At 39.1% G+C, this 12259-nt stretch overlaps 1 protein-coding gene across 1 annotated transcript in view; it reads right to left on the bottom strand.

Annotated features, from left to right (window-relative positions):
- The window catches only part of PAPOLG (poly(A) polymerase gamma), a gene marked incomplete in the record, with an annotated part of 1229485 nt that extends 1222142 nt beyond the window's left edge, over positions 1–7343 (bottom strand). The window contains 2 exon segments of the mRNA XM_044054963.1: positions 7014–7152; positions 7249–7343. Of these exon segments, the coding sequence (XP_043910898.1) occupies positions 7014–7099 (86 nt within the window).
- Between the last annotated feature and the right edge of the window lie 4916 nt (positions 7344–12259).

The following is a 12259-nucleotide window of genomic DNA, read 5'->3' as shown; positions in this document are numbered from 1 at the left end:
CAAAGATAAAACAAGGAATGTCTTGCCTGGATGAGTAAATTCCTGGTGAGGGCAGAAATGAGCCAGTCGTCTAGATATGGGAATACCCAGAAGTTGTAGAAAGGTTAGTGAGTCAGACAACTATCTAAACTGTAATTATCAAACTCGTAAGGAAAAATTCTCACAAATGACAACTCACACCTAAGCAGAGGAGATACAAGCCTCTAGCAAAGCAGCAAAGAAGATCCTGGGTAATGTTAGGGTTTGCAGGGAGTTATGTGTAAGGGGAAGAGTCCTAGCTTAGGACCCAAAGTCTTGAGCGGCCAAAGTCTGAAATCAGATCTGAAAACCCATCCACTGAGGAATGGACAGAAGCAACATCATCAATTCTTCAAGTAAAGGACACTGCAAATATCCAGGCAGGAACTGACCAAAGTTTCCACAACCGGTAAGGCATTCAGGAGGAATAAGGTGATGTTCTCCGCTGGTGACAACAAATAGTCAACTACAAATATCCAGCACTGAAATATCAGCAAGTCAGAGTATCATTCAGAGATCACACATCTTGGACATGGCTTCCAGTCCATAATCCACTCACCAAACAATATAAGGAGTATGGAGAGGAGCTGTGGAGACCTTTAATGTGACATTAAAGCCTAATGTTACATTCAGTGAATAAAGATGACCTAAGTCAGCATGCCTTCAGACTGTCCTTATTTGGAGAAGTAATCCACATGTTCGGGGGGGGGGGCAAAAAAAGAGGAAGTAAAAAGTACAGTTTTGTACCTACCATAAATGTAGATGTTCGAAGATCCACATTGCTGCAGTCCTAACACTTGGGTAGTCCGCTGTCCCAGTCGGCCCGAATACCAAAGTATAAGGCTGACGTCGGTCAAGGCGCATTAGTCTGACGTCAGGACGTCAGGGTACAAATGCGCATGACCGACGTCATATCCTCAGTCTTTTCTTGCCCCAGATGTCAGAAGACCCTAAAAGATAAGGCCAAAACCAAAATTCACCAAACACTCCTGTACCAAATATATGTACAATATATACAATTTTACAAAAGTACAACCCCACCCACACAACCACCCCTAAACACAGAGGGGAAGGAGGGAGGGTAAATTGGACTGCAGCAATGTGGATCTTCAACATCTACATTTATGGTAGGTACAAAACTGTACTATGTTCTTCATCTCACATTGCTGCAGTCCTAACACTTGGGTAGAATCCCAAAGCAGAGGTAAGGGAGGCTGGCAAATCATAAAGAAGCAGGAGCTGTCAACATGCCCTGCAAAATAGCCGTGGCAAAACCAGCCCTAGATTTAGAGTAGAGAGGAAGGTGGTAATGCTTAGAGAAAGTATGCACTGAACTCCAAGTAGCTGCCTCCAAAATATCCTTAGTTGCCACCCCTTAGAAATGCTGTTGAAGTGGCAGTAGCCCTAGTGGAATGAGGCCTAATCCCAGCTGGAATCTCCTTGCCATGATGGGAATAACAAAATGCAATGCAAAACCCAATCCACTTAGAAATAGTTTGTTTTGACACAGGCTTGCCCTGAGAACTCAAAGCAAAAGAAACAAACAACTGCTGAGACTGCCTAAAATCCTTAGTCCTGCTTAAATAATAACGCAACTGCCTGTGTACATCTAAAGTGTGCAAAATCTTTTCCCCTTATTTTGGGGATCTGCATAAAAAGTAGGCAAATGAATAGTTTGGTTTAAAGCCACACTAGAGACCACCTTAGGCATAAAGGAAGGATTAGTACGTAATGATACCCTATCCTTATGGAAAATCAAAAGGCTCAACCGCCATAAGGGCCTGCAATTCAGAAACCCTTCTTGCAGAAGTAATGGCCAACAAAAAGCAGTCTTCCATGACAAGTATTTCAATTCAGCAGTAGCCGAGGCTCAAAAGGTTGTAGAGTAAGTTTCTCCAACACAAAATTGAGGTCCCAAGCAGGAGTAGGAGCTCTACGTGGGGTCTTATATTCTTTGCCCCTCTAAGAAATTGCTTGAACAAAGGATGAGAAAACAATGGTGGGTCACAATCATAGTGAGCTGAAATTGCTGCAGCATGAATCTTAATGGAAGAGAAAGACAAACCTTTGTCCAATAACTCAGTAAGATATTGAAGAGCCACACTCAAATTAGGCTCAGAAACCTCCAAATCCTTTGCTGCACTCCAAAATAAAAATCTCTTCCATTTGTCTGCATACACTTTCCTTGTACTAGGTCTTCTGGCTTCCATAATCACATTCAAAACTTGTTGAGGAAGTTGAGACCTGCTGTGGTTCAAAACAGAATATGCCAGGCTGTTAGATGAAGAGAGTGAAGCTTGACATTGAGTAGATGACCGTCCTCTGAGACAATAGGTGTGGAATCAAAGGTAAAGGCCATGGAGGCTTCCTTACCAGACTCCTCAGTAATGGGTACCAGTGTTGCCGAGGCCAATCTGGAGCTATTAAAATCATCCTTGGCTTGTCTTGTCTGACCTTTAGGAGTACCTTTGGGAGGAGAGGCAGAGGTGGAAAGGCATACACATGAAGATTTTTCCAACTGAAAGAAAGAGCATCCACTTTCCAAGCTGTGTGATGAAACCTTTCTGCAAAACTTTGGCAGCTGGTGGTTTAGTGGAGATGCGAACAGATCTATGTCTGGAGTTCCCCATGACACTGTCAATTTCGAAATACATGAAGATCCAGTTTCCACTCGTGGGGATCCATGATTTGCCTGCTTAACACATCTGCTAAGGAGTTCTGTGCTCCCGCAGAAACCTTGCCTGAAGATTTAGTTGCAAGCTGAGCGCAGTCTCCCACAAAATCATTGCTTGCCTGCATAGAGGATAAGAATGTGTTCCCCTTGTTTGTTGATGTACCACATGACAGTTGTGTTGTCTGTTAGAATCAACACCTGCCCTGGAAGAAGTAACTCCTTGAAAGCCATTAATGCAAACTGGACTGCTAACATCTCCTTCATGTAGATATGTAGATGCTGTAGTCTGGCAGGCCACTTGTCTTGTATCCACTTTCCATTCAGATGAGCTCCCCAAGCTATGTCTGAGGCATCTGTCGTTAGAATCTGACTCGCCTCTGGCCGGGTCACAGAGAGTCCCTTGTTTAGGTGACATTCCTGAGCCCACCACAAAAATTCCTTTTGAATGCAAGGTATTATTTGAATGACAGTGTCCAAATCCTGGCAGTGCTGTGTCCATACATTTTTGAGATACCATTGCAGCTTCCTCATATGCAGTTTGGCATTGGGAAGCACCAGAATACAAGATGCCATGAACCCTAAGGCTTGAAGGACTGTCCTTGCAGTCAGCCCGGACTGAAGAGATAGTTGATGAAAGTAAAGGGAAAGATTATTTTGTTTGTCTGGGGTTAAAAAGGCCATCTGGGTTGCTGTATTCAGTCTCACACCCAGAAAGCACATGTCTTGAGAGGGTACTAGACTGGACTTTATTTCGTTCACAGAATACCCCAGGCATCTTAGCACTGCTATCACATATTCCAAATGCTGAAAAAGGTCTTCCTTTTCTTGAGCCAGAATCAGGCAGTCGTCCAAGTAAGGATAGATTTGTATCCCTTTTAGCCTGAAGTAAGCTATCACTGGAGCCAGAACTTTTGTGAATACTCTGGGCGCAGTAGATAAGCCAAAGGGCAATGCAGAGAACTGATAATGGGAATTCCCAGCTCGAAAACGCAGATACTTCCTGCAACTTAGTCTGATAGGCACATGAAGGTAAGCCTCCTTGAGATCTAAAGTTACCATCCAGTGATCTTTTCCCAGCAGAAGCTGTTGTAACGGCAACACTTTGAACTTGGGAATGTCCAGATAAGTGTTGAGGATAGATAAATCCAAAATTGGTCTCCACGTGTTCCCCTTTTTTGGTACTAGGAACAGGTGAGAATAAAATCCTAGGCCCCTTTCTGGCACAGGAACCGGCTGAATGGCCCCTATTTGGAGTAACAGAGAAATTTGCTTGTGAGCCTCTTTTCTTTGTAGAGGAGGAATGTCTGGCATGCCTTTGAAAGGAGGCAAGGTATGGAAATAAAACCTGTAACCGTGGTGAATGATATCCAATACCCATCTGTCTTTGGTAATTAAACTCCAATTTTCTTTGAAAAGTGCCAGCCTTCCTCCCAAAGGTGCTGCCAGACGAGAAGGCTCTGGCAGCTGAAAAGGCAGGTCATTGGGTCTGTTTACGAAAGGACTGACCCCTGCCCTCACCAGAAGACTGAGCAGGTGAACTCCCTGTTCTAGGCCTAAAAGAATCTTGAGCTCTGCCCCTACCACGTCTAGACCTACCCCTAGACTGGGAATCATAAGAAGGATATGTCCACCCCTTAGTAGGCCAATTCCTACTAAACTTGGAGGCTGAACCTGCAAAAATCTTTAACAGTCTGCATAGACTTAGCCTTGTCCTCCATTTTCTTTAAAACTGCTTCCACAGGCGAACCAAACACATCAGATTGTAACGGAGCATCTAAAATCCTTGTCTTAACATGCTCAGCTAAATTCTGATCCCTCAGCCAGGCGTGCCTCGAAGAACCGAACCAGTGGCAGCCACCCTCAAGAGGCCTGTACAGCATCAAAACCACATTGCAAAGAATGCTTACCCACCTGTTCAGAAACATGAACTAAATCCTGCAACTCTTTACACTCAATACCTTCCGCCAGAGCATCCACCTTAGACTTCAATTGTGAAAGGAGATAATTTTGGTATTTTAACATGTGGAACTGGCAATTCAAAGCCCTCATGGCTAAAGTGGAAGAAGTATACACCTTCTTTCCCCATCTATCCAAAGCCCTTGCCTCTTTATCAGGAGGAACAGGATTTTTAACAACAGAAGCCTTAACACCTTTAGGCCCCTGAGAAACAGTTTCTGGGTCTGCCCTAGGACTCTTAAAAGAGACTTATGAGCTTCAGGCACCCTATAATACCTATCCGGTTTAACTGGGGCAGGAGGCAAAGAATCAGGGTTCAGGAAGCCTCTGCAAAACATCTTCCACCACATCCAGAACAGGAGGTATAGCTAAAGGCCTATGCTGGGGTAGAAACAAAATTCCTAAGCCTTTTCCTGGAATCAGAGAAATCTTGACCTTCCCATTTAAAATGCTCCCTCATGGAATGAAGAGTCTCTGAAAAGAAAAATCCTCAGGAGGAGAAGTCAAGGAGTAGAATCATCTACATCAGAATCAGAATAAGGAGGATACTCCTGTAAGTCTTCAGCCGAAGACTCAGAAGCCTCAAACACTGCTCAAAACTCTCAAGCTCAGGTTCCACCCTAGGCCTCTTATCAGGAGGGGCATAGAACCTCTAATCATAGTAATCAAATCTTCTGCCATTTTAAGCATATGTTTCTTAGGCAGAGACCCTGAAGAACTAGGAGAGACACCCACTGAAGTTAAACCTGGCCTGCCTCTCAAGAAGCCTTGGAAACAGAAGGGAGGGCCTAACCACCTTAGGAAGGGAGGGAGAACAGCTACCTGAGAAGCCCCTTCAGCCTGGCCTACCTCCTGAGAGGACACATCTTGTAACAGTAAAGTCTCTCCTGAGACTCCAAAGAAACTTCTGGCAGAACCTCCGGCTCCACCGAGCCTCTAAAGAACCGGCGTCCGGGACAGACGGTTCTTCCAACCTAGGCTTTGCTGCTTTGTCCTTGCGCTTTTTAGATTTGCTGGCGTCGGAGCATCCGACGGCATTTTATAATTACAACGCTTCCCAAAAACCAACCTGGCACAGTCTAATCTCCTCTTTATAGTGCGTTTGTTAAATCTAGCACAAGAGCGACATCCAACAACGTCGTGCTCAGGCCCTAAGCAAGGTATACACAAGGTATGGTAATCCCTATGAGGTATCTGTTTCCCACAAGAAATACAGTTATTCACTTTTTCTGACATCCGGTTAAATACTGAGGCAAGAAAAAACCAAAATATTCCCCAACGGGGTACTTAGCCAACTTTGATTCGGTCTGAAACTCCGACTTCAGAAAATTTCAGAACGCCAACCTGCACTCGCAATACTGCTTCTGCATCGGACCATGCGGCAAAAAAGACTGAGGATATGACGTCGGTCATGCGCATTTGTACCCTGACGTCAGACTAATGCGCCTTGACCGACGTCAGCCTTATACTTTGGTATTCGGGCCGACTGGGACAGCGGACTACCCAAGTGTTAGGACTGCAGCAATGTGAGATGAAGAACATTTGAGTATCAGTAAAACTTTGGTACTTTAAACCTTTCTGCTGTACCAAATTGCCACTTGGAAGCACATACACAGGGACTAAAATTGGACCCAAAATAGATATGGTGCTTTCATCACAAGAGACCAGGAAGCCACTAGCCAATAACCTGCTGACGTGTGGTAGGTAGAGAAGGAAACTCCATGCTAGTTAGCAGCATTCCCTCTGCTTTCAGCTTCAGGTTGGTATCTTTATTTCAAAGATTTGTAGGCAAGTCTACAAATACATTAATATTTCAATGGAATCTATTTACTTAATGCACAGAGATGTAGAAGTTTACCATGCTCCTTCTGAGTAACTTATAATTCGGAACAAGGAATGGGAAATGTAAACTAAAATATTGCCACAAGGTAATTAAATCTTATGTAGCTTGCAAACACACTTGTCAAACAGGAGATAATTGCACACAGAGTTTTAATTGTTAAAAAGAAAACCAAGTAAATACCAAACATCTCAACTGGAGATATTCATTTCAAAACCTGCAGCTGATGCAGCAAGGTACTGAGAATACACAAAAGTGTTGACAATCTGTATACTCTGTCATGGCTAAGCTCAGTAAAAAGCAAGGCAATGACAGGGTAAATAAACATTACAGCAGTCTGTACCAGTTTTTATAAGAGGGTATTTTTGAAATATGAGAAATACCACAAGCTCAATATTAGAGGTTCAACTTCAGCATGCATTTCTAACACTCCTGAATATACATAAAAGCATAAAAGAATGCTGCATGGATTTCACTTTAAAACACATTCTAACATAGAAAAGGATACAGTACAATTTCACTTACCATTTTGAAAAGACCAAGAAGAATTTGTGAATAAGTGTTGATGCCACTGCATTTGGATATAATTGACATGTTCTTGCTACTAGCATTGCCCAAGACACACCACCAAGAAAGCCAAGCACGTTGGAATAAATGCCTTTTTCTATAAAGGTAATGTATATAGAAGGAAAGTTAATAATAGTTAACAGGCTTCCAACTGCTACAAATCAGCAACTGGGTTTAGTTAACTCATACTTACGTTTTGCCCATAACTTAATGGCTCTGAGGGTTAGCCTAAAGTTTTCTATATTTGGAACCAAGTGCAATATTTCATCAGTGACTCTGCAGCCTGTAAAACATTTAGGAGAGAGTTACAAACAAGGTTTCACACAGCTTCAACATCTTGCAAGTCAAATGCTTGTGCAAATAATAACTACAATAGACTTTTTTATAACTGTGAAACAGAAAACAGTGCACGCCCCTTGGAAAAAAAGGCAAAGTGTTTCAGGAAACAAAAATTACACTAACAAACATTGCAACTTTTCCTCATCTCTCTTAAATTGGATGCATGGCAAACTAAATATTGCATCATAAATACTTCTTAATGGAAATAAGCACCTTAAATTAAGTCTCAAATTAAGTCTCCCGCCCTTGTGGCTCTGACGGAGCTAGATTTTTTGAGGTGAAGCATATTCATCAAATCTGGGTTTGACATGGCCTTGTATGTTAAGCAAAGGTCACCTCTGAGCAAGCGGTAAGCGACTGAATCCTTATTTAAAAAACTTTAAAATTTCCCCCCACCGGGGAAAAGTTTTGTGGGAAGTTTCCCAAAAAAGGGTTTTTCCTTTTCCGGGAGTAACTTATAATTGAACAAGGAATGGGAAATGTAAACTAAAAAATTGCCAAAAAAAAAAAAAAAAAAAAAAAAAAAAAAAAAAAAAAAAAAAAAAAAAAAAAAAAAAAAAAAAAAAAAAAAAAAAAAAAAAAAAAAAAAAAAAAAAAAAAAAAAAAAAAAAAAAAAAAAAAAAAAAAAAAAAAAAAAAAAAAAAAAAAAAAAAAAAAAAAAAAAACAAAAAAAAAAAAAAAAAAAAAAAAAAAAAAAACAAAAAAAAAAAAAAAAAAAAAAAAAAAAAAAAAAAAAAAAACAAACAAAAAAAAAAAAAAAAAAAAAAAAAAAAAAAAAAAAAAAAGAATAAACAAAAAAAAAAAAACAAACACAAAACCCCATTAAAAAAAAAAAAAAAAAAAAAAAAAAAAGAAAAAAAAAAGGTTTAAATTTTTGGGAGTTTCCCCCATTTCAAACAAGAAAAAGAAGGTTTTAATTTTTTTAAAAGCCAAGAAAATTTCCCAAAATTTCCTTTGGAGATTTTTTTTAAAACCTTTTAGTTTTTTATGGAAAAGGGGTTCTTACCAAAAGGTTTTGCCAATTTTGTATATTTCCTTTTTGGTAAGTTTTTTTAAAGGGCTGGGGTAAAAACTTGGGCGCTTCCTTTTAAAAGAGGTTTTTTGGGGAAATTGTTACCAAAAGCCCCTTTGGGGTTTCCTTAAACATTTTAATTAAATTAAAAAGCGGCCCGGGATTTTTTCCCTTCCCTTAAAAAGGAAACCCAAAAACATTTACCTTTAAAAGGGAAGTTTTGAATTTTTACTGTTTGGTTTTTTTTTCAGGGGGGGGAAAACCTCCAAACCCGGGAAAAAAGTTTTTCTTTTAAAGGGTAAGGTATATTGGGGTTAAAAATTGGTTTCCCAAAAATGGGGGTTTTTATTAATCAATTATTTTTTTCCCTCTTTGGGGAGGTTTACCAAAAGTTTTCCCATTTTTGGGAAAATGAATTTTTCCGGGAAATTTTGGGGCCCCAAAAATTTTGGGAAAAAAGGGGTTTTTCCCAGCTTAAATTTGAAGTCAAATGTTTTTTGGGAAATAATTTATCCCTTTTTTTCGGGAAAAAAAAGGCCGGGAAAAAGGCCAAAGTTTTGGGGGGCCAAAAATTACTTTTCAAACATTTTTTTTCCTTTTAAAATTGGGAGGGAGGGCCCCAAAAAAGCATCTTTCCCCCTTCTTAAGGGGGGGTGCCCAAAAATTAATTAAATTAACCCCCCTTTTTGGAAAAGCCGGTTTTTTGGGGGGGCATTTTATAAAACCGGGGTTTGCGGGGGTTTTTGTTAAAAAAGGACCTTAAACCGGGTTTTTGGCACGAAAGACTGGAGTTTTTTCCATACTGGGGAAGGGCCTTTTATCCTTTTTGGGGAATTTGGGGTTTTCCCCCTGGAAATTGGGCAGTTTCCCCTTAAAATTTTTTCCTTTTTGGGTTTTCTAGGGGGGTGGTTTAAAATTTGACCCCTTGCCTAAAAACCCTTTATGGGGGGGGCAAGGGGGTTTCCAATTTTTCCGGGGAATCCCGGGGTACATCAACCGGCCCCCTTGAAACTTTTTTGTCCGGGGTTTTGCCACCCAGGAGCAAAACCTTGGGTTTTGGGGGGAACCCCAGATTTTCCCAATTTTAAAGGGCCGGGCCCCACCTTATCCGTTTTGTGGCCCCCTTTTTGGGAAGGTGGGATTTTCTCAACCCCCGGGGTTTCATACCTCCCTTTTGGGTCATAACCCTCCTTGTTTCTTTTCGGGGTAGTCCAAAAAGAGTGGGCCAGGTTTTTACCCGGGGACAATTGGACGGTTTGACCTGCTGGAGAACCTGACCCTTGGGTTTGTCATTCACCCCCAAGGCCCCCATTTTGTGATTTTTAAATTTTAAGCGGGTGGCGGGAACCAGGGGGGTTTGTATAAAGGCCCCAATGATAGGTGTTGGAGGGTTTTCCCTTAAGGGTTTTGGTGACTGTTTGAAAAAAACCTTTAAAAACTGTTTAAAAGGAAAAAGGGGTTTTGGGAAAAATTTTGGGTTTCCCCTAGGTTTTTTTTGGGGTCCTTTGGGTCCTCTCCGGGTTTTGGGAGATTTTGTCAACCCTAAGGGGCGGTTTTGGGGGTGGTAGGATTTGGGGTGGGAACATTGGTGGATTTGGGTCTATAGGGTGTTGGGGTTAAACCTTTCCTCCTGGGGGTTTAACCCTTTGTTGAAGGAGCCACCCCGGGGCCAATGGGTTCCCAGGGATTTGTGTTTTTTTTTGGGGGGAGGGGGGTTTTCCCCTTGGGGGCTTGGGAATTTGGGGGGTAACTTTGGTAATATTCCCTTTTGGGTGGGGAAGGCACTGAACCCTGTCCCTTGGGAAAATGCTGGGGAAATAGAACCAAAACTTTTAAAAGGGAGTTTCCCGGGGGCCTGGGTTTTCCAAAAAGAAAGGGGGTTTGGGTTTTTTTGGGGGTTTACTATTTTTCCAAAATTTCGGTAATAAGTCTTGGGACAAGTGTAAGGGTTTTCCCTTTAAGGGGTTTTGTCTACTTGGAGCCCCCTTTTTTGAGAGTTTTTTAGGTTAAGGGATCGTTTGTTTTAGATCTTTTTTGTTTTTGTTTCCGAGGAAGGTGTTTTAAAAAAAATTTGAAAGGGGATTTGGGTTGGAATTTTTTCCCCCCGGGGCCTTAAAAGGGCCCCTATTTTTAAAGTGGAAATTCTTTACTTGGTCCCTTTTTTTGGGAGGGGTAAAAGGCCCTCCCAAAATTTTTTGGCCTTTTCCCCCAAGGGGGTTATTTCCTTTAAACCCACCCCCTTTAGAAAACAAGTAGTTTCCCCCTTTGGGGAGGTAAAAAACTTTGCCCAAAAAAAGGGAGAAGGAACCAAAAAAACCCGGGTGTTTGGGGCTTGGAACCCATTAAAAGGGGGGGAAAAAAAGGGATAAATATATTTTTTTTTTTTCAAGTTTTTCGGGAAACCCAGGAAAGGGGGGAAAACAAAATTTTAAATTTTCCCCTATTTTTGAAAAATTAATTTATAGGGTTAACGGGGTGGGGGTTTTATAATATATATTTTTTTATTGTGGTTTTTTAATATATGGGTTTTAAAATATGTGGGGGTTTAATTAAAAAAATTTTTAAAAATTTTATATAAAATATGCTATTTTAATTTAATTTATTGGAGCATTTTATTTTTTTTTTTGTTTTAGGGGGTAGGTTTAGAATTTAGTTGAAAAAATATGGGGTGAAAGGTTTGAATATGGTGGGGTACATAAAAGGTTTTTGGGTGGGGTTGTGTGTATAAATAAATTATTTTGAATAAAAGGTTTGTTGTTGTGTATTTTTTTTAAAAATTGTAATATTTTGGTGAAGGTAAATATTAAGGTGGGTATTTAATAATAAATTAATTTTTTTATTATAAAGTGGTTATTTTAAAGGGGGAAATATATAAGTGTTTTAATTAATTTGGGTTATGTTTTTAAAATTATGTATTTTAAATTTTGGGGTGGGGTGTGTTTAATATATAAATGAATATTTTTAAATTTTTTGGTTGGGGTGTGTTTTTAATTGATTATTATGTGTTATTTGTTTTTGGGGGTGGGGGTTGTTTTTTTTTTTTGTTTTTGGTAATTTTATAATATATTTTTGTTTTTATTTATATTTATTTATTATATGTGGAGGGGTTTTTGTGTGTGTAATTTTTGTGGTTTGGTTATGTTGGAGTATAAAATTTGGGTATAGTTATTGTATTTGTTTTTGGGGGGGGTTTTTGTGAAATTCAATTTAAAATTTAATATTGTTAATTAAAAAATAAATGTTTGTGTGGGTAAAATTTAAAAAATTGTGGGTGAAAAAATGGGGTTTGTTTTGGGGGGTAAAAATTTTTGGGTGGTGTAAGGTAATAATATTTTTAAAATGTAGGTTTAAAATAAATAGTTTTTTTGGTGGATGATTTTTGGGTTAAAAATAATGTTTTAAAATTTTAAAAATAATTAAAAAATTTAGAAAATTTAAATATTTATTAATATTTAAATAAGGGTGTGGTGAAATTAAATATAATATATTAAAAATATAGGGTGGAAATAAAATAAAAATAATAAAAATTATAAAATTTAAAAAATAGTATTGTATAAAATTTAAAAAAAAATAAAAAAAAAAAAAAGGGGGGATAAAAAATTTTTAAATAATAAATATAAAAAAGGTATTTTTTTTTTTTTAATTTTTAAAAAAGAGTTTAACAATACATATGTATTTTTGTATCTTAATAATACGAACAGCTTTCTGCGTTCTTCAAGCTGGGAACATTCAACACAAACATCAAATTTATCTTGATGTTTACAGTATATAGGGATAATTGCACTCTCAAGACCAAATTGTATAGAAAACAATGTTACAAGGCTTCATTTCTATCCACTAGTAGCATGCACCC

This window comes from Protopterus annectens, chromosome 1.part2 (assembly GCF_019279795.1).
Source record: "Protopterus annectens isolate FY-2018-M chromosome 1.part2, PAN1.0, whole genome shotgun sequence".
In the NCBI taxonomy this organism is placed as follows: Eukaryota; Metazoa; Chordata; order Ceratodontiformes; family Protopteridae; genus Protopterus; species Protopterus annectens.
The sequence above is the reverse complement of the archived record's forward strand: the minus strand, read 5'-3'. Positions and strand labels throughout refer to the sequence as shown.